Here is a 20204-nt window from a genome sequence, read left to right on the forward strand (position 1 = left end):
GCAGATACGACTTCGTTTCTCCTATCAATACCCAGGCCGGCTGTCCGACCCAGGTAGCGAGGGGGTCTCCTACCTCGGGCAGTGCGGGTCCCTGGAAGCGCCACGGTGGGTCCGGGTAGGGCTCCACGACAGTGAGCGGTGCAGTGTGGAGCGACGTCCGGAGGAGGTCCATCCCCAGTGGTCAGCAGGTGAGTATGTCCCCCCCCCGGGGTCCGCTCTCCCCCCTGGGCCTCGGTCTTCCCCACTCTGATCCCCGTCGGTGCGGTGCAGCGCGGCGTCCTGTGTGCTCCTTTTGATTCGGGACCGGAGCTGGGGGTCGGACGCCGGCCTCTGCCGCGGTCACCGCTGGGCTGCGGCCGTGGAAGCGGCGGTGGCGTAGCGGGGGGGCAGCTGGATGGTCCGGCGGCACCGTTCCCCAGCTTCCGGGCACGTTTCTGAGCGTTCTGCCCGAAACCGGAAGTGACGCGCAGGGGGCGGGGCCAAAACCGGAAGTCAAACGCCGGCCGGTTTTTTTCTAAAAACGCTGCTGTCCTGCATGCGGCGGGGGCGGGGGGGGGGGGCGTTTGGGTGCAGGGGGGGGTGGAGCAGTCACCTGCAAGTCGGGGGGGTGGATTTGGCCACACACCTGCACTGATTCCGGATCCGGGGGAGGGCTATTTATAGCCAAACAGAATGCTGCAGCACTGCTTGTGAGCCCATCTGCAGCTATGGATGAGCCGGAAGCTGCCGTCGGTCTGCTGGAGCAGGAGCAGGATGGATCCTCGGAGAAGTCCCATGCGAACCCCCAGCTGAAGACCCGCGGACGCAGTAACCAGACCAGTCGCAGATCTAAGCAGAAGGATCTGGACCGACCCCCCAGTAATCCGGTACCTACCGCTACTGCCTGGGTAAGAGATCTTCGTGAATGTACCCTGATGCAGTCTTTTCCTATGTTTATTTCCGTAGGGGAAAAAAAGCGCTGGTAAATCAAAAAACAAGGAGTGCGCGCTATGCGCTTGCCCTTTGCCAGACGCCTACCCTAAGAGACTTTGTCAGTCGTGTGTACGGCAGACGGTAGGAAATAAATTGATGGGAACACTGATAGCGGTAGCGCCAGATAAATTACATAGCCTTTTTCTCCGCTCCCATAGGTGGCGGAAGAGTCTCCTGATTTCACATCAAGCCTTAGGGAGATTATCAGGAAGGAGGTGAAAGATTCCCTGAAATCCCTGTCCCGGGGGGAGTCTTCAAAAAGAAGAAGGGAGCCTAGCGCCTCAGAGTCGGAGTTGTCCGCTGGCCCTAGTAGGGAGAATGAGTCAGACGCCTCTGTCTCCTCAGCGTCCTCTTCGGAAGAGGAGTCTAACCGGTTCTGTTTCCCATTGGACCAAATGGACAAACTTATTAAGTCAGTTAGATCCACCATGGGGGTGGCTGATGAAAGGCCAGAACTCTCTACACAGGACCTAATGTTTGGCGGTCTAGACCCTAAAAAACGTAGGTCTTTTCCGCTCAATGACAAGGTCCAGAACCTCATCAAAAGGGAATGGAAAAAACCGGAGAAGAAAGGCTCTTTCCCACCTGCCTTTAAACGCAGATATCCCTTTGAGGACCCCATGGTGAATACATGGGATAAGGCGCCGAAATTGGACGCAGCGGTGTCTAAGGCGTCTAAAAAATCATCTATCCCCTTCGATGACATGGCTTCCCTAAAGGACCCTCTCGATAAGAAGGCTGACTCATTCCTTAAAGGGACATGGGAGATGTCGGCGGGTGCCCTGAGACCTGCTGTAGCGGCGACATGTGCAGCCAGATCGATGATGGTCTGGCTGGATCAGCTAGGGTCTAAGTTGGAAGGCGGTGTTTCCAGAGACTCTATGTTGAAATTCCTGCCAACAATTCAGAATGCCGCTGCCTTTCTCGCGGACGCATCTGCGGATTCGGCAAGAATGGCGGCTAGGGCGGCCGGACTATCAAACGCAGCACGCAGGGCCCTATGGCTGAAATGTTGGCCAGGTGACCTTCAATCCAGATCCCGTCTGTGCTCTATCCCATGCGAAGGGGAATACCTGTTTGGTCCAGTCCTAGACGAACTGCTGGAGAAAGCTGGAGACGAGAAGAAAAAGTTTCCCAATCTACCAGCTACCTCTTACAGGCGTCCCTTCACAGGGAAAAGATTCTTTCGGAGGAGACCAGCCAGAGACCAGAGCAGATGGGATGAGAAAAAGAAGAAAGGTACTGGATTTATGTTTGGAGGTGGAGGACGTCAGGAGCCATCCCGTGAGGTCAAAAAACCACCCCAATGACTAGTCGCCCCAGTGGGAGGTAGACTATCTGCCTTCTACCCGGCCTGGTCCAAAATCTCCAGTAGTGATTGGATTTTGGGGTTAATAGCTATGGGTCTGCGGCTAGAGTTCTCCTCCATCCCTCAGAACTTCTTCAGAGTTACCCCACTCAGGTCCTCTCCAGCAGAACAGGCGGCCCTGGAAGCAGAAGTTCACGACCTGCTCAGTAAGAATGTCCTGTCAGAGGTTCCGGAAGGAGAACAGGGTAGAGGATTCTACTCTCCTCTATTTCTAATAAGTAAACCTGATGGCTCCTTCAGAACAATTATTAACCTTAGGGCTCTTAATAATTTCCTGACCGTCCAATCATTTAAGATGGAAACTATTAACACCGCAATAAAGCTGCTGTTTAAAAACTGCTTTATGGTAGTATTGGATTTGAAGGACGCCTATTACCATATCCCCATTTATGCAGGTCACCAACGATACCTGAGGGTGGCGGTAAGGTTGGATGGGGTAATCAGACACTTCCAGTATAGGGCCCTCCCCTTTGGTATATCGGTCGCCCCTCGAGTGTTTACCAAAGTTATGGCGGAGGTTATGGCTCACTTGCATGAGTCCAACATTCTAATAATCCCCTACCTGGACGATCTCCTTATCGTAGGTAAAACGGCGGATCACTGTCTGGAACAGTTACATAAAGTGATGTCTGCTCTGGAGCGTCTGGGGTGGATGCTAAATGTCAAAAAATCACGCTTACAGCCCATGACGGTGCAGCGATTTTTAGGCCTGACCCTGGATTCCCAGGTTCAGGAATGCCGTTTGCCTCAAGAGAAAATTGATCGCCTGCACCTTCAGGTGCTGAATGCCTCTAAAAACCCCACCATGTCCCTTAGAAGAGCCATGTCTCTGTTGGGCTCTCTCTCGTCCTGTATTCCAGCGGTCCGATGGGCCCAGTATCATACGAGGATACTTCAGGTCGAGGTGCTGTTACAACAAAAAAGGTTGGGGGGATGTCTGGAGAGCCTGATGACCCTATCCCAAGACGCTATTATATCCCTCGGATGGTGGCTAGTCCAAGAGAACCTGTCCACAGGGGTCCCCTGGGAATATAATGTAACTCGTATAGTCACCTCGGACGCTAGCCCTTCTGGATGGGGGGCTCACATGGGGGATACATTGATCCAGGGGCTTTGGGATCAGGATCAGATAGAAATGTCTTCCAACCTAAAGGAGTTAACGGCTGTGGAACAGGCAGTTAAATCACTCCTTGTCTATCTACAGGGCCACCACGTGCGGGTATTCTCGGACAATCGGGTCGCCGTGGCATACATAAATCACCAAGGCGGGACTCGTTCCAAATCCCTAATGTGCGTAGCAGATCGTCTATTCCATCTAGCAGAGCAACATCTTCTCTCATTGACGGCTCTTCACATAAGAGGGGCAGAAAACACTACAGCGGATTTCTTAAGCCGCAACACATTGAGGCAGGGGGAGTGGTCCCTGAACGACTCCATCTTCAACCTCATCGTGGAAAGATGGGGTCAACCAGAAATAGACCTGTTTGCCACAAAAGAAAACAGGAAAGTGGCACAATTCTGCTCTCTCAACCCCAGAGAAAATCCTCTGTCAGTAGACGCCCTCCTCATAGACTGGAACTTCAGGCTAGCCTACGCCTTTCCTCCCCTGTCTCTACTTCCTCTGGTGGTGAGGAAAATCAGGAAGGACAAAGCCACAGTGATAATAATTGCCCCCTTCTGGCCCAGAAGGACGTGGTTTCCATGCCTGAGGGCTATGTCGATATCCGACCCATGGGTCTTGCCAGACATCCCGGATCTCCTGTCCCAGGGCCCAGTCTACCATCCTCGGGCGGTTGGCCTTCATCTGACGGCGTGGATTTTGAGCGGGCGCTGTTAAAGGATAGGGGGTTCTCTCCGGGCCTCATTAACACTCTACTGAAGAGCAGAAAAATAATCACCACAAAGATTTATGTTAGGATCTGGAAGAGGTTCCTTCAAAACTCGGGGGTAATAGCTGGTCAGTCAATACCAATAGACCAGATTTTAGAATTCTTACAGAAAGGGTTAGATATGGGGTTATCCCCAAATACACTTAAAGTGCAGGTATCAGCCTTAGGGGCCCTCTTTGGCTGCAACATTGCTGAGAATCACTGGGTCAGCAGATTCATCAGAGCGACAAAACGGTCCAGGCCAATGGTGAAGAATAGGGTCATGCCATGGGACCTGAACCTAGTCCTCTCAGCCATGACAGAGGCCCCATTTGAGCCAATTGCATCAGCCTCTATTAAAAATGTATCACTTAAAGTAGCCTTCCTGGTGGCCCTAACATCGGCGCGTAGGATAGGCGACATCCAAGCATTATCCAGGGTTCCCCCTTACATGCAGCTTAGGGATGATAGAGTGATACTATCCCCTGATCCAGCATATCTTCCTAAAGTAGTGTCCAGGTTCCACAGAACACAGGAAATAGTTCTTCCATCCTTCCTCCCCAATCCTACTAACGATAAGGAAAGGAAGCTACACACTTTAGATGTAAAAAGATGTATCCTGGAATATCTGGCAGTAACTGATCCCTGGAAGATAGATAACGCCCTATTCGTGTCCTATCAGGGTAGTAGGAAGGGTCACAGGGCATCAAAATCTACTTTAGCTAGATGGATCAGGGAGGCTATCTCGCTGGCATACATCTCAAAGGGCAAGCCGGCGCCTGAAGGTCTGAAAGCGCATTCCACTAGAGCTATGGCGGCTTCGTGGGCGGAAAGATTGGAGGTGTCGATCGACCAAATTTGTAAGGCTGCTACTTGGTCTTCTCCACACACATTCTATAACCATTATAGATTGAACTTGGGTGCCTCTTCTGACCTTTCGTTTGGTGTAAGGGTGCTGCAAGCTGTAGTCCCTCCCTAGTTAGTTACTCTCTGTAATTCTCTCCGTAGTGCTGTCATGGACGACCGATAAAGTCTTAGTTACTCACCGGTTAACGGTGTTTTTCGGAGTCCATGACAGCACCTGTACATACCCTCCCGTCTTCTTTAGTTCTGGGTGTACACCTCTTCCTTTATTTATATAATTCACGGGTAGTGAATAGTTAGTTATTTGTATCATTGTTTATTATGTATGCTATTAACCTTGGTGGTCCTCTTGTGCTCTGTAAACCAACTGATGCGTGGGAGAGGTGCCGCCCTTATGTATCTGTAGGTTTCCTGTTCCTGAAGGGCGGATCCCCTCTCTCCGTAGTGCTGTCATGGACTCCGAAAAACACCGTTAACCGGTGAGTAACTAAGACTATTTTTCCACTAGGGTTAGGGTTAGAACTAGAGTTAGGTTTAGGGCTAGCGTTACGGTTGCTATTAGGGTTAGAATTAGGCTATGAGCACACGGTGCGAATTTGACTGGATCCGCGGCAGAAACGCTGCATTGTATTTTCCGCAGCATGTCAATTCTTTGTGCGGATTCCGCAACGTTTTACACCTGTTACTCAATAGGAATCCGCAGGTGAAATCCGCACAAAAAACACTGGAAATCCGCAAGTAAAACGCAGTGCGTTTTACCTGCAGATTTTTCAAAAACGGTGCATAAAAATCCGCACACAAATCCGCAGCGTGGACACATAGGCCTTAGGGTTAGGGCTGGAACTAGAGTTAGGGTTGGAATTAGGGTTAGGGTTGGAATTAGTGTTAAGATTAGGGTTAGGGGTGTGTTGAGGTTAGGGTTAGGTGTGGTTAGGGTTATGGTTAGGGTTGGGATTAGCGTTGCTTGTGTGTTGGGGTTAGGGTTGAGATTAGGGTTAGGGTTGGGATTAGGGTTAGGGTTGGGATTAGGGGTGTGTTGGGGTTAGGGTTGTGATTACGGTTATGGTTAGAGTTGGGATTTGAGTTAAGGGTGTGTTGGGGTTAGTGTTGGAGTTAGAATTGAGGGGTTTCCACTGTTTAGGCACATCAGGGGTCTCCAAACGCAACATGGCGCCACCATTGATTCCAGCCAATTTTGCATTCAAAAAGTCAAATGGTGCTCCCTCCCTTCCGAGCCCCGACGTGCGCCCAAACAGTGGTTTACCCCCACATATGGGGTATCAGCGTACTCAGGAAAAATTGTACAACAATCTTGGGGGTCTAATTTCTCCTGTTACCCTTGGAAAAATAAAAAAATGGGGGCTAAAAAATTATTTTTGTGGGGAAAAAAATGATTTTTTTTATTTTTACAGCTCTGTGTTATAAACTTTTGTGAAGCACTTGGGGGTTCAAAGTGCTCACCACACATCTAGATAAGTTCCTTGGGGGCTCTAGTTTCCAAAATGCGGTCAATTGTGGGGGGTTTCTACTGTTTAGGCACATCAGGGGCTCTGCAAACGTAACATGACGCCCGCAGACCATTCCATCAAAGTCTGCATTCCAAAACATCAGTACTTCCCTTCCGAGCTCTGCTATGGGCCCAAATAGTGGTTTACCCCCACATATGAGGTATCGGTGTACTCAGGAGAAATTGCCTAACAAATTTTAGGATCCATTTTATCCTGTTACCCTTGTGAAAATAAAAAATTGTGGGCTAAAAAATAATTTTTGAGGAAAGAAAAATGATTTTTTATTTTCATAGCTCTGCGTTATAAACTTCTGTGAAGCACTTGGGGGTTCAAAGTGCTCATCACACATCTAGATGAGTTCCTTGGGGAGTCTAGTTTCCAAAATGGGGTCACTTGTGGGGAAGTTCAAATGTTTAGGCTCACAGGGGCTCTCCAAATGCGACATGGTGACCGCTAACGATTGGAGCTAATTTTTCATTCAAAAAGTCAAATGGCGCTCCTTCCCTTCCGAGCCTTGCCGTGTGCCTAAACAGTGGTTTACTCCCACATATGAGGAATCGGTGTACTCAGGAGAAATTGCCCAACACATTTTAAGATCCATTTTATCCTGTAACCGATGAGAAAATGAAAAAATTGAGGCTAAAGGTATTTTTTTTGTGGAAAAAAAAAGTACTTTTTCATTTTTACGGATCAATTTGTGAAGCACCTGGAAAAGTGTTCACTATGCATCTAGATAAGTTCCTTGGGGGGTCTAGTTTCCAAAATGAGGTCACTTGTGGGGGAGCTCCAATCTTTAGGCACACAGGGGCTCTCCAAACGCGACATGGTGTCCGCTAAAGATTGGAGCCAATTTTTCATTCAAAAAGTAAAATGGCGCTCCTTCCCTTCCGAGCCCTGTGGTGCACCCACACATTGATTCCCCCCCCCCCCACATATGGGGTATTGGCGTACTCAGGACAAATTGTACAACAACTTTCGGGGTCCAGTTTATCCTTTTACCCTTGGGAAAATAAAAAAATTGTTGCTAAAAGTTCATTTTTGTGACTAAAAAGTTAAATGTTAATTTTTTCCTTCAATGTTGCTTCTGCTGCTGTGAAGCACCTGAAGGGTTAATAAACTTCTTGAATGTGGTTTTGAGCACCTTGAGGGGTGCAGTTTTTAGAATGGTGTCACTTTTGGGTATTTTAAGCCATATAGACCCTTCAAAGTGACTTCAAATGTGAGGTGGTCCCTAAAAAAAAAAAATTTTGTTTCCAAAATTGTGCTGATGTAAATTAGACATGTGGGAAATGTTATTTATTAACTATTTAGTGTCACATAACTCTCTGGTTTAACAGAATAAAAATTCAAAATTTGAAAATCGCAAAATTTTCGCCAAATTTCCATTTTTTTCACAAATAAACGCAAAAATTATCGACCTAAATTTATCACTAACATGAAGCTTAATATGTCACGAAAAAACAGTCTCAGAATCGCTAGGATCTGTTGAAGCGTTCCTGAGTTATTACCTCATAAAGGGACACTGGTCAGAATTGCAAAAAATGGCCAGGTCATTAAGGTCAAAATAGGCTGGGTCATGAAGGGGTTAAGGGTTTATAAGGGGCAGCTGTTTGGGACTCAAGTCCTCGCCACACTCGCCAAGCTGAAGATTTAAAGATTTTTTTTTTCTTTTTCCCCTCTGCAGCAATCCACCTTGCTGTTCAATGCACTTCCAAAAAAGGCTTGAGTCCCAAACAGCTGCCCCTTATAAACCCTTATGAGCCCCCACCCTAAGTTAACCTCTTTGTGAATATAGCTACTCCCAATTCAGCAACTCACACCAATTCACACAGGTATTTGTTAAAGGCTTTCCAAATACCTCTTCACTGAATCACAAGCCACACTTAGGCCATGTGCACACGTTCAGTATTTTTAGCGGTTTTTTTCGCTATAAAAACGCGAAAAAAACGCTTACATATGCCTCCTATTATTTACAGTGTATTCCGCATTTCTTGTGCAAATGTTGCATTTTTTTCCGCGAAAAAATCGCATCCCGGAAAAAAAAGCAACATGTTCATTAAATTTGCGGAATTGCGGGGATTCCGCACAACTAGGAATGCATTGATTTGCTTACTTTCTGCATGTGGCTGTGCCCACCATGTGGGAAGTAAGCAGATCATGTGCGGTTGGTACCCAGGGTGGAGGAGAGGAGACTCTCCTCCACGGTCTGGGCACCATATCATTGGTAAAAAAAAAAGAATTAAAATAAAAAATAGTCATATACTCACCCTCTGATGGCCCCGGAGTCTTCCCGCCTCTCATTGGTGCACGCTGCCGTTTCCGTTCCTATAGCTGGTGTGTGTGAAGGACCTGCGATGACGTCGCGGTCTTGTGATTGGTCGCGTGACCGCTCACGTGACCGCGACGTCATCGAAGGTCCTGCACACACACCATCTATAGGAACAGACGCCGCTGAGGAGATCGGCTGTCTGCAGGTGAGTATAACCATTTTTTTTATTTTTTTTTAAACATTCTATCTTTTACTATTGATGCTGCATAGGCAGCATCTATAGTAAAAAGTTGGTCACACTTGTCAAACACTATGTTTGACAAGTGTGACCAACCTGTCAGTCAGTTTTCCAAGCGATGCTACAGATCGCTTGGAAAACTTTAGCATTCTGCAAGCTAATTTCGCTTGCAAAATGCGAAAAAAAAAAACGCGAAAAAAACCGCAAAAAAAAATTGCGGATTTCTTGCAGAAAATTTCCGGTTTTCTTCAGGAAATTTCTGCAAGAAATCCTGACGTGTGCACATACCCTTACGCTCAGGTTACACTCAGCTCGTTCACACTCGCTAAGTTGAAGATTTAAAGGAGCTGAGTGTGACCTGAGCGTAAGTGTGAACGGCGGTAAGTGTGACTTGTGATTCAGTGACTTTGGAATCAGGGAGTTTCCAAGGGAGGAATTACTGAATTGCTGTCTGTGTTTTATTAATACTTTGTATTTATTTTTACTTAACGTTTCTGTCTAAGTTGGCAGATGAGGGGGGTACCAGTACAGGGGTAGCACTGCTGCAGCCAGGCATGTCCTCTGAAAGCCGGGGGAGTGACTGCTCCAGTAAGGAGGGAAATAGGAGAGCAGGGCAGGCCAGACAGGTGCTGGTAGTGGGGGACTCAATTATTAGGGGAACAGATAGGGCAATCTGTCACAAAGACAGGGATCGTCGAACGGTGTGCTGCCTACCTGGCGCTCGAGTCCGACACATCGCTGATCGGGTGGACAGATTACTGGGAGGGGCTTGTGAGGACCCAGCGGTCATGGTGCACATTGGCACAAATGACAAAGTTAGAGGTAGGTGGAAGGTCCTTAAAAACGATTTCAGGGAATTAGGCTGCAAGCTGAAAGCAAGGACCTCCAACGTGGTATTTTCCGAAATACTGCCTGTACCACATGCCACCACGCCAGAGAGGCAACGGGAGATTAGGGAGGTTAATAAGTGGCTCAAGAATTGGTGTAGGAAGGAGGGGTTTGGGTTCCTGCAGAACTGGGCCGACTTCTCAGTTGCCTACAGGCTCTACGCTAGGGACGGTCTGCATCTCAGTGGGGAAGGTGCAGCTGTGCTGGGGGAGAAAATGGCTAGAAGGTTGGAGGAGTGTTTAAACTAGGGATTGGGGGGGAGGGTATTCAAGTTATAGGAGGGGAAGATAGTGCAGATAGAGACCTGGGCACAAATAAGGAAGTTGGGGGTGGCGGTGGCATGGGGGTGGGGTTTGAACAGTTAATAATTCAAGAAAGAATAGAGGTACAGAGAGGAGCATCAAGTGCATGTATACTAATGCCAGAAGCCTCGCCAACAAAATGGACGAATTAGAATTAATGTTGTTGGAGCATAATTATGACATGGTGGGGATATCTGAGACGTGGCTGGATGAGAGCCATGATTGGGCTGTTAACTTGCAGGGCTATAGCTTTTTCAGAAATGACCTTACAGATAAGCGAGGGGGAGGGGTGTGTCTGTATGTAAAATTGTCCTTAAACCCCATCCGGCGTGATAATATAGGTGAATTTAATGAAAATGTAGAGTCCCTGTGGGTGGAGATAAGGGGAGGGGGAAAAATAATAAATTACTGATAGGGGTTTGTTATAAATCTCCAAAAATAATGGAAGCAATGGAAAATATCCTCGTAAAGCAAATAGATGAAGCTGCGACTCAAGGAGAAGTCATTATTATGGGGGACTTCAACTACCCTGAAATAGATTGGGGAACAGAAACCTGCAGTTCCAGTAAAGGTAATCGGTTTTTGACAACTATGAGAGACAATTACCTTTCACAACTGGTTCAGGACCCAACAAGAAAAGGGGCACTGCTAGACCTAATATTAACCCACAGGCCAGACCGCATATCAAATATAAGGGTTGGGGGTCACTTGGGGAATAGTGATCACAAAATAATGAGTTTTCATGTCTCCTTTAATAAGATGTGTAGTAGAGGGGTGACAAGGACACTAAACTTCAGGAGAGCAAATTTCCAACGGATGAGAGAGGATCTTGGTGCAATTAACTGGGACGATATCCTGAGACATAAAAGTACACAAAGAAAATGGGAGACATTTATTAGCATCCTGGATAGGACCCGGGCACAGTATATACCGTATGGGAATAAACATACCAGAAATAGGAGGAAACCAATATGGCTAAATAGAGCTGTAAGGGGCGCAATAAGTGACAAAAAGAAAGCATTTAGAGAATTAAAGGAAGTAGGTAGTGAGGAGGCATTAAATAAATACAGAAAATTAAATAAATTCTGTAAAAAGCAAATCAAGGCAGCAAAGATTGAGACAGAGAGACTCATTGCCAGAGAGAGTAACAATAATCCCAAAATATTCTTTAACTACATAAATAGAAAGAAACTAAAAAATGAGAGTGTTGGCCCCCTTAAAAATAGTCTGGGGGAAATGGTGGATGAGGATGAGGAAAAAGCCAATATGCTAAATGACTTTTTTCATCAGTATTTACAAAAGAAAATCCCATGGCAGACAATATGATCAGTGATAACAAAAATTTAAGTATCACCTGCTTAACCCAGCAGGAAGTACGTCTGAGTCTAAAAATCACTAAAATTGACAAATCTCCGGGCCCGGATGGGATACACCCCCGAGTACTGCAGGAATTAAGTACAGTCATTGATAGACCATTATTTTTAATCTTTAAAGAGTCCATAATAACAGGGTCTGTACCACAGGACTGGCGTATAGCAAATGTGGTGCCAATATTCAAAAAGGGGACAAAAACTGAACTCTGTAATTATAGGCCAGTAAGTTTAACCTCTACTGTGGGTAAAATCCTGGAGGGCATTCTAAGGGATGCTATACTGGAGTATCTGAAGAGGAATAACCTCATGACCCAGTATCAGCACGGGTTTACTAGGGACCGTTCATGTCAGACTAATTTGATCAGCTTCTATGAAGTGGTAAGTTCCGGACTGGACCAAGGGAACCCAGTGGATATAGTGTATATGGACTTTTCAAAAGCTTTTGATACGGTGCCACACAAAAGGTTGATACATAAAATGAGAATAATGGGGATAGGGGAAAATATGTGCAAGTGGGTTGAGAGCTGGCTCAGGGATAGGAAACAAAGGGTGGTTATTAATGGAGCACACTCGGACTGGGTCGCGGTTAGCAGTGGGGTACCACAGGGGTCAGTATTGGGCCCTCTTTTTTTAACATATTTATTAATGACCTTGTAGGGGGCATTCAGAGTAGAATTTCAATATTTGCAGATGACACTAAACTCTGCAGGGTAATCAATACAGGGGAGGACAATTTTATATTACAGGATGATTTATGTAAACTAGAAGCTTGGGCTGATAAATGGCAAATGAGCTTTAATGGGGATAAATGTAAGGTCATGCACTTGGGTAGAAGTAATAAGATGTATAACTATGTGCTTAATTCTAAAACTCTGGGAAAAACCGTCAATGAAAAAGACCTGGGTATATGGGTGGATGACAGACTCATATTCAGTGGCCAGTGTCAGGCAGCTGCTACAAAGGCAAATAAAATAATGGGATGCATTAAAAGAGGCATAGATGCTCATGAGGAGAACATAATTTTACCTCTATACAAGTCACTAGTGCGACCACACTTAGAATACTGTGCACAGTTCTGGTCTCCGGTGTATAAGAAAGACATAGCTAAACTAGAGCGGGTGCAGAGAAAAGCGACCAAGGTTATTAGAGGACTGGGGGGTCTGCAATACCAAGATAGGTTATTACACTTGGGGCTGTTTAGTTTGGAAAAACAAAGACTAAGGGGTGATCTTATTTTAATGTATAAATATGAGGGGACAGTACAAAGACCTTTCTGATGATTTTTTTAATCATAGACCGGTGACAGGGACAAGGGGGCATCCTCTACGTCTGGAGGAAAGAAGGTTTAAGCATAATAACAGACGCGGATTCTTTACTGTAAGAGCAGTGAGACTATGCAACTCTCTGCCGTATGATGTTGTAATGAGCGATTCATTACTAAAATTTAAGAGGGGACTGGATACCTTTCTGGAAAAGTATAATGTTACAGGGTATATATACACTAGATTCCTTGATAGGGTGTTGATCCAGGGAACTAGTCTGATTGCCGTATGTGGAGTCGGGAAGGAATTTTTTTCCCCAATGTGGAGCTTACTCTTTGCCACATGGGTTTTTTTGCCTTCCTCTGGATCAACACGTTAGGGCATGTTCGGTTAGGCTATGGGTTGAACTAGATGGACTTAAAGTCTTCCTTCAACCTTAATAACTATGTAACCGCGCCACGGCCTTGACTGATACTGGCTCTGCATTGGGGTCAGCTGTCAGTCAGGGCCTGGGGTGCACTCACAGCCGCCACTCTCTATACTTAGGGGTGACTGCACTGGCACTGCCCCCATGACGGAAACTGGAATGCTGCGAGGGGGAATAAAGTTCATTTCCTCCCTGCAATGTTCAGCTACATGCAGGCAGGTCAGTAACGCTATTAACCTGCAGATTAACCCCATATCTTCAGGTTATTAGTGTGTTTTTTTTTTTTTTACAGGTTCCCTTTAAACCTCAGTTCTTGCTGTCACACACCTTGCACAGTCACTCGAGGGTTTTTGACCACCTGCCTAATGGAGCTGGTGATGGCTTCATCTTTCTGTCTTGTCCCAGTAGTGTACCCAGTGTTCCTATAACCTTGAATGTGTGAATTCTTCTTCCAGCTGTATCTCTAGGAACAGTCAATGACTTTTGCTATGTTTTTGATCTTTTTTTACCTTGCCCTTCTTCTAACATGCAATCATACATCAGAGTTAACAAACACATAGCCAGTTCAGGAGTTTGAGTATGTTTTTCTCATAACTGGTTAGTCACTTGATTTGTTGGATCAGATGTGCTTGAGACAACACCTGATTTGCAAATGTGGGCTTGTATGAGAGATTTTATTCAGGGGAGGTGACTAATTCTTCGGTTGCAGTAGTAATTGTTGACTATTTCAGTTGGTTCATGTTCTACTCTGCAGTGGTGTTCTAAAATGGTGATACAAAGTCGAGCAGCTGTCCGCCATTATGTAGCTGCGGGAGTTGGGAGCTGGTTGTCAGACACAGCCGGGCTCCCTATAGAGAAGGCAGAGATGGTTTATTATTGCTTCTGCTTTCCCTAGCAGTGTATACACAGCGCTGACAGCACTTCCTCCTCTGGACCCTGTGGTCATGTGATCGCTGGGAGTAGGGAGCAGGAGCTGTTCATTTTCAGGAAACCCAATCAGCTCTTCTATACAGAGAAAATCAGATTTATTTATTTATTTATTTATTTATTTTTTTAAGTATTATTTAATTTTTTGAGATGGCCCCTTTGCCCCCCCCCCCCCCCCAAAAAAAAAAAAATCTTGTATGTCTTTATGGGAGGGAACAATGTGTGAAATAAATCAATCAATAAAATCAATTTCCTGTTTTGTTTTTTTTTGTTTGTTTTTTTTCCCAACAATAACAGCTAAAAAATAAGCTATGAAAATAACAAAAATTAGACCCCCCCAAAAAAAGGATGCAAAAACGATTTGAATATCTAAATGAGAAAATATTTTACAGCTCTTTGAACCACATGTACAAAATAACTGTGAAAATGTGCCCAGTCTTAAACTGGGTAGAAGTGGCATTTTGTGTTGAGTTTGGAGAAACCGCTGGTTATATTCGTTGTGTTGAGCTATTTACATTGTTCTTGTTTGCCTTTTTTATTGCAAACAGCAGAATGTTGGTACGTTTTACTAATGAACCTGATTTCCAGTGGGGGTTGAATAGTTTTCTAACTTTCACATTAATAAGCCTTTACTTTTCTAATGAAAAATTATATTTTGCAGAGAACAACATAGAAGAAAAGCTGAGGAAACTGGAGGAGGAGAAGATCTGCAAAGTGTGTATGGACAAAGCGGTGTGCATTGTGTTCATCCCTTGTGGTCACCTGGTAGTGTGCGCGGACTGTGCCGAGGCCCTGGATAAATGTCCCATATGTTGTACTATTATAGAAAGACGGCAGAGAATTTTTATGTCCTAAAAGGCAGTTGTCTTTTAATGTAGGATTTTATTCTAGAGATTGAGTTTTCTGCTGTTTTTAACTTTTTTTTTTACAAAATTTTAATATATAAATGATTATTAAAAGTGTCTGCACTGCATAGTGGTGAGTCCCAAAGAGTGACCTGATTTTGCACCATCTATGCAGTAACCAAGAAAAAACCTCTGGTTTCAAGACCTTCCTGAGAGAACCCCTTTGAGAATACATTTTTCCAACTTTTTTTTTTCCCATCAGTAGATTAAATATTAATTTATATCAGCAATGTTTCAAAGGGGTTGTTCACTACAGTTAAACTGATGTCCTACCCTTAGGACAGGTCATCAATATCAGGTTGTTGGGGGTGTAACATCCGGCACCATCTCTAATCACCTGTGCCTGGTGCTGACCGGATGTGATCAGTTGCGGAGCTGCACAACACAGCTCCGTCAGGTGTATAGTGGCCGCACTGAGGTACTGCAGATCTACTATTCATTTGAATAGAGGAGGATATGCAGTACCCAGTCACAACCATTATACAGCTGACGGAGCTGTGCTGTGCAGCCCCACAACTGATCACATCTGGTCAGCAACAGAGACTGCTGATCGGCAGGGGCCCTCAGTGTCGCACCCCCACTGATTTGATAGTGATAGCCTGTCCTAAGGACAGGACATCAGTATAAAGGTACTTAACAGTCCTTTTAACAAAAGCACTGCAGAAAGTTGCATATACTAAATGTACAGATGATATTATATTTTGTTTTATGATTTTTCATCATTTTCTTGTTTTTCTTTAGTTAAAATCGTTTTATACGTATAATTGATGGCTGAATATTGTAGCTCTCACTGAAGATGTTGAGTTCACTTTTATTATTGGATCTGATGGGGAATGCTAGGAGTAAAAAAATAAAAATAAAAACAGATCTCTACACTACTAAAGCATTTTCCTTTACATTTTCTGTAGTTGTGTTTAGCATGTAGGTCTTGAAATGTAGTACAGTTGCAAAATATGCCAGTTTATACTCGCACAGTGAAAAACAACAGGTGGTGTTCACTTTTTGGACTACATTTAGCTTACGAGCACCTCTCCTACAACATTGAGTGCTGACAGTCTCCTTTTATATACACACATAGTAACGAGAAGACTAGTGACGAGCAAGCATTCTCAGATAAGGTGTTATCCTAGCATGCTCGTGTGCTAATATGTTCGAGTCCCCGCAACTGCATGTCTCCCGGCTGTTCGACAGCCGCAACACATGCAAGGATTGCCAGTTTGTTAGGCTATCCCTGCATTTATTGCGGCTGTTGAGTGAGCGTCTATTCAAGGATGCTAAAGATACTCTACTAGCACATGAGCATGCTTGGATAATACCTTATCTGAGCACGCGCGCTCATCACTAGTCAGGACCACTAACTAGCCCTATCCAGATCACATTTTTCTTTGATGGGTTTTTCCTATTTTTGTGTATATTGGCCTCTTTTGTTTTGAGAAGATGGTCAACTCGAAAGCTTTTTTTTTATTATTCGCTTGCTCTGCTTCATTATAGCGGCAGGGCAGGATCACATTACGGATCGCATTGGACATAATGGGGATTGTCAGGTTTTTGTCATCAGTGAGGCTTTATAGGTTGCATTGGTAATCTGACTTGGAGTTAGGGAAGCCTGTTATTTTTTCTGTGGTTTTTCTTGGGCTTTATAGGAGACCCTGATTTTGCTTTATAATTTATATTATGGTATCGCAGAACTTAGAACAAGCAATCAGATGGTCACAGGTTCAAGTCCTGTATAAAGATTAAAAAATAATTAAAATCAACAGACATTAAGAAATAAACATACGGGATGTTGCTACATCTTTAAAAGCCTGATCGATCTATCTAATTATTACATTATTTAATCTAAACACCAGAATTGTACTTTTTGGTCATCACTTCTACACACCCCAAAATGCAATGCATATACCTTAAGATGGTATGAATTAAAAAAAAAAAAAAACAATGCCTCGCAGTTCCAAAATAGTTACAGGTCTCAAAAAATGGTGACACAGACCATATTTTGTGGCTGTGAAAAAATCTCTTCCAGTTTTCAGATGAGACTCGCCCATTCAAGTGTATGAGTTCCAAAAAATAAAAATAAGCATCTCATGGGTATTATTTGTATTGTATCCCTTTGATTTAAAGGGAATCTGTCAGCAGGACCAACCTTCCTAAGCTGTCTATATGGACATTTAGGACATTTAGGAAGCTGAATACAATGATACCTTTATATCTGCGATCCAATGGTCTTATTCCAGAGAAATCCATATTTTTCTTAATATGTAAATGAGCTGTTAAGATCTATGGGCTGTACATGGATCTCCCTGAGAACTTGTATCCAGATATTATTATAAATGAAAGGGGGCGTTACTAGTGTGAGATGTGTAAAGGCTCGCGCCTCCTGACATAGCCCAGAGTGGGTGAAACGCGTGTCTTAGTGCTTCCTCCTTATTTCCTGGTTTATCATGTCTTTAGGTATATACAGTATATATTGTATATATTTAGGCACAGGTGCGTCCTTTATTATCTAGGGTGTCGCTCAGGTTTGCATTACTATGGGACTGGTCTGTACCATATTTTTTCTTTAACATCTAAGGTCCTCATGTGTCTTAAACATCCTATTGGTCAACTGGTGTTACTTTTAGCCTTTTCTGCCAGTGTTATTCTGTATTGGATTTATTAAATACGTTTTCTAATCCATTTACCGTATATTTACTCTGTTATACATAGTGGGGATAGGGGTTTCCTTGTCTCTTTCATTAGTTATATTTGATAGTTTATAATTATATCTGGCCATCTAGATTTATTTAGATTTTTTTTAGTCTGACTTCTCCCATTACTGTTTTATATTTTTATGCTGTATATACTGGTTTGCCCTTAAATTTTTCTCATTTATGTACACTTGTTATATTTGTCATAATTGACTGTTTTTTTCCGGTCTTACATATTTATGCTTCACGGTATTATTGTATTTTGGAGATTTTATATAGGTTAGCATGTTAATGACTGATCTACACGTCTCACACTTGTAACGTTATTTATAATAATCTCTGGAGACAGATTCTCATGCAGATCTATGTCCGGCCCATAGATCTTAACAGCTCATTAACATATAATAAAAAAGTAGATTTCTCTGGAATAAGACAACAGATCACATATATTAAGGTATCATGTTATTCAGCTTCTTATGACCAACATTCCCTTACAGATGGTTTAGGAGGGATGATCCTACTGACAGATTCCCTTTAAGGATACATTGCCATTATTAACACAGGAAACTGTATTTGATCTGTTAAATATTGATGTATGAAAACGGATGCCGTATGGATGTCAACAAACGGACACACGGTTGGAATATGGATGAAAATCTTTTTTTTTTTCTAGTTTGCCTGTTTTTGATACCATGGCCTGAACCCGGCCCAATATACACTTGTCTCCTCACAGGCACACAGGGCTTCTGGGCATTTCTTTTCACCTAATCACTCGTTCAGTGACTACTTTTATTATATTTTATTGGTCTTTATTTTCATGTCCATTTTAAAATCTATTTTTATTATATTTCTATGTATTTTATTAGAATGAGGCAATATCTGTAAATTTGGTGATTATACATACTGTTGTGTTGTAATGTTAATTGTTTTTATGCCAGTAATGCTGCTAATATACATAGTATACCATATATGCTTCGAGATGTCTGCAGTACAATCACTGTATAAATAAAGAATTTAATATAGCAATTCTTGCATTCTTGCTTTTTGAAAAAAAAAATCGTAATATAAATCTTGTATCTAGCACCTTTTTTGTGTGTTTAGGTTCTTTTTTTAATGTTTCTAGCAATGTTACAAAGCATTGTTCCCTTTTAGTCAATGTTCGCCTTTCCCCGGGTCCATCGGCGAGTTTCCTCCGCTGCTCTAACATTGGCCACACTGATGTCACTTGGCCAGCACATCAGCCAATCATCGAGCCTAGTGGCCCTGCATATCTACATGGGCAGAGCTAACTGACTGGCTGTCGATGTAGTATCAGCGCTGCAGCAGCCAGTGCCGGAGCAGCAGCAGCGACTCCTCGGTGAACCCAGGGAAACTATACAGCGAGGTTTGTTTTTAACAAATTGCAACTGGAATAGAACATTGTCCAATACGGAACAACCCCCTTTTGAAATAGTAACTTTTTCTTCATAATTCATCAGCACAAGTGAAGATCAGAAACTTTGTAAGACTGCCTTTTTCTCCACTTAAAAAAATAATTTATTTCTTTGTACTGACCATTTACACTCAAAATTGCTGAAATCTGTCTAAACACCTGCCTGCAGTGAAGGGTTAAAGTACACATTTTGTCTATACAACTATGGAGAGAAAAAAAGGAGGGGGAGGGGGGGGGAACAGCAGAGAAACTGCTGAGGCTGCTCCTGCAGGGGGAAGCCTGCTAAAATGCAAAATACATGTAATGGCTTAGTTCCTCATTTACACAAGGCGGCTATGTGGTCTGAAAAGTCTCCTGAATGTGCACTTTAACCCCTTTCTGACATCCGCCACACTTGTATGGCCCAGCGGGCAAGCAGTTCTGTCAAACCGCCGTACAGCGTAGTGATGGTGCCGGCTAAGAAGCAGAGAAGGCGCCACCAACAGATGGTGTCACCTGTTTACTAAAGATAACATCCTACTGCAACCAGCTGCAGGTGTTTCACCCCATAGATGCCGCTTCTTGGAATGACAGCAACATCTAGATCAATGTTTCTCAACTCCAGTCCTCAAGACCCACCAACAGGTCAAGTTTTCAGGATTTCCTTAGTATTGCACAGGTGATAATTTCATCACCTGCTAAAGCAATAATTCTATCACCTATGCAAAACTTAAGGTACCGTCACATTTAGCGACGCTGCAGCGATCTAGACAACGATGCCGATCACTGCAGCGTCGCTGGAGAGCTGTCACACAGACAGCTCTCCAGCGACCAACGATGCCGAAGTCCCCGGGTAACCAGGGTAAACATCGGGTTACTAAGCGCAGGGCCGCACTTAGTAACCCGATGTTTACCCTGGTTACCAGTGTAAATG

The 20204-nt window shown here is 44.1% G+C and overlaps 1 protein-coding gene across 3 annotated transcripts in view; it reads left to right on the forward strand.

Annotated features, from left to right (window-relative positions):
- The window catches only part of XIAP (X-linked inhibitor of apoptosis), a 56438-nt gene extending 37556 nt beyond the window's left edge, over positions 1-18882 (forward strand). The window contains exons 7-8 of one of the 3 annotated variants that reach the window (XR_013221284.1): positions 14929-15511; positions 15668-17089. Coding sequence is in view for 2 of the 3 variants with exons in the window: in XM_077285107.1 (XP_077141222.1) it covers positions 14929-15122 (194 nt within the window). In the remaining variant the exon portion in view is untranslated. Of the gene's footprint in view, positions 1-14928 lie in introns of all 3 variants that reach the window. The other 2 variants (XM_077285107.1, XM_077285106.1) reach the window with 2 other exon arrangements.
- Positions 18883-20204: the final 1322 nt, after the last annotated feature.

Source organism: Ranitomeya variabilis, chromosome 2 (assembly GCF_051348905.1).
Source record: "Ranitomeya variabilis isolate aRanVar5 chromosome 2, aRanVar5.hap1, whole genome shotgun sequence".
NCBI lineage: Eukaryota > Metazoa > Chordata > Amphibia > Anura > Dendrobatidae > Ranitomeya > Ranitomeya variabilis.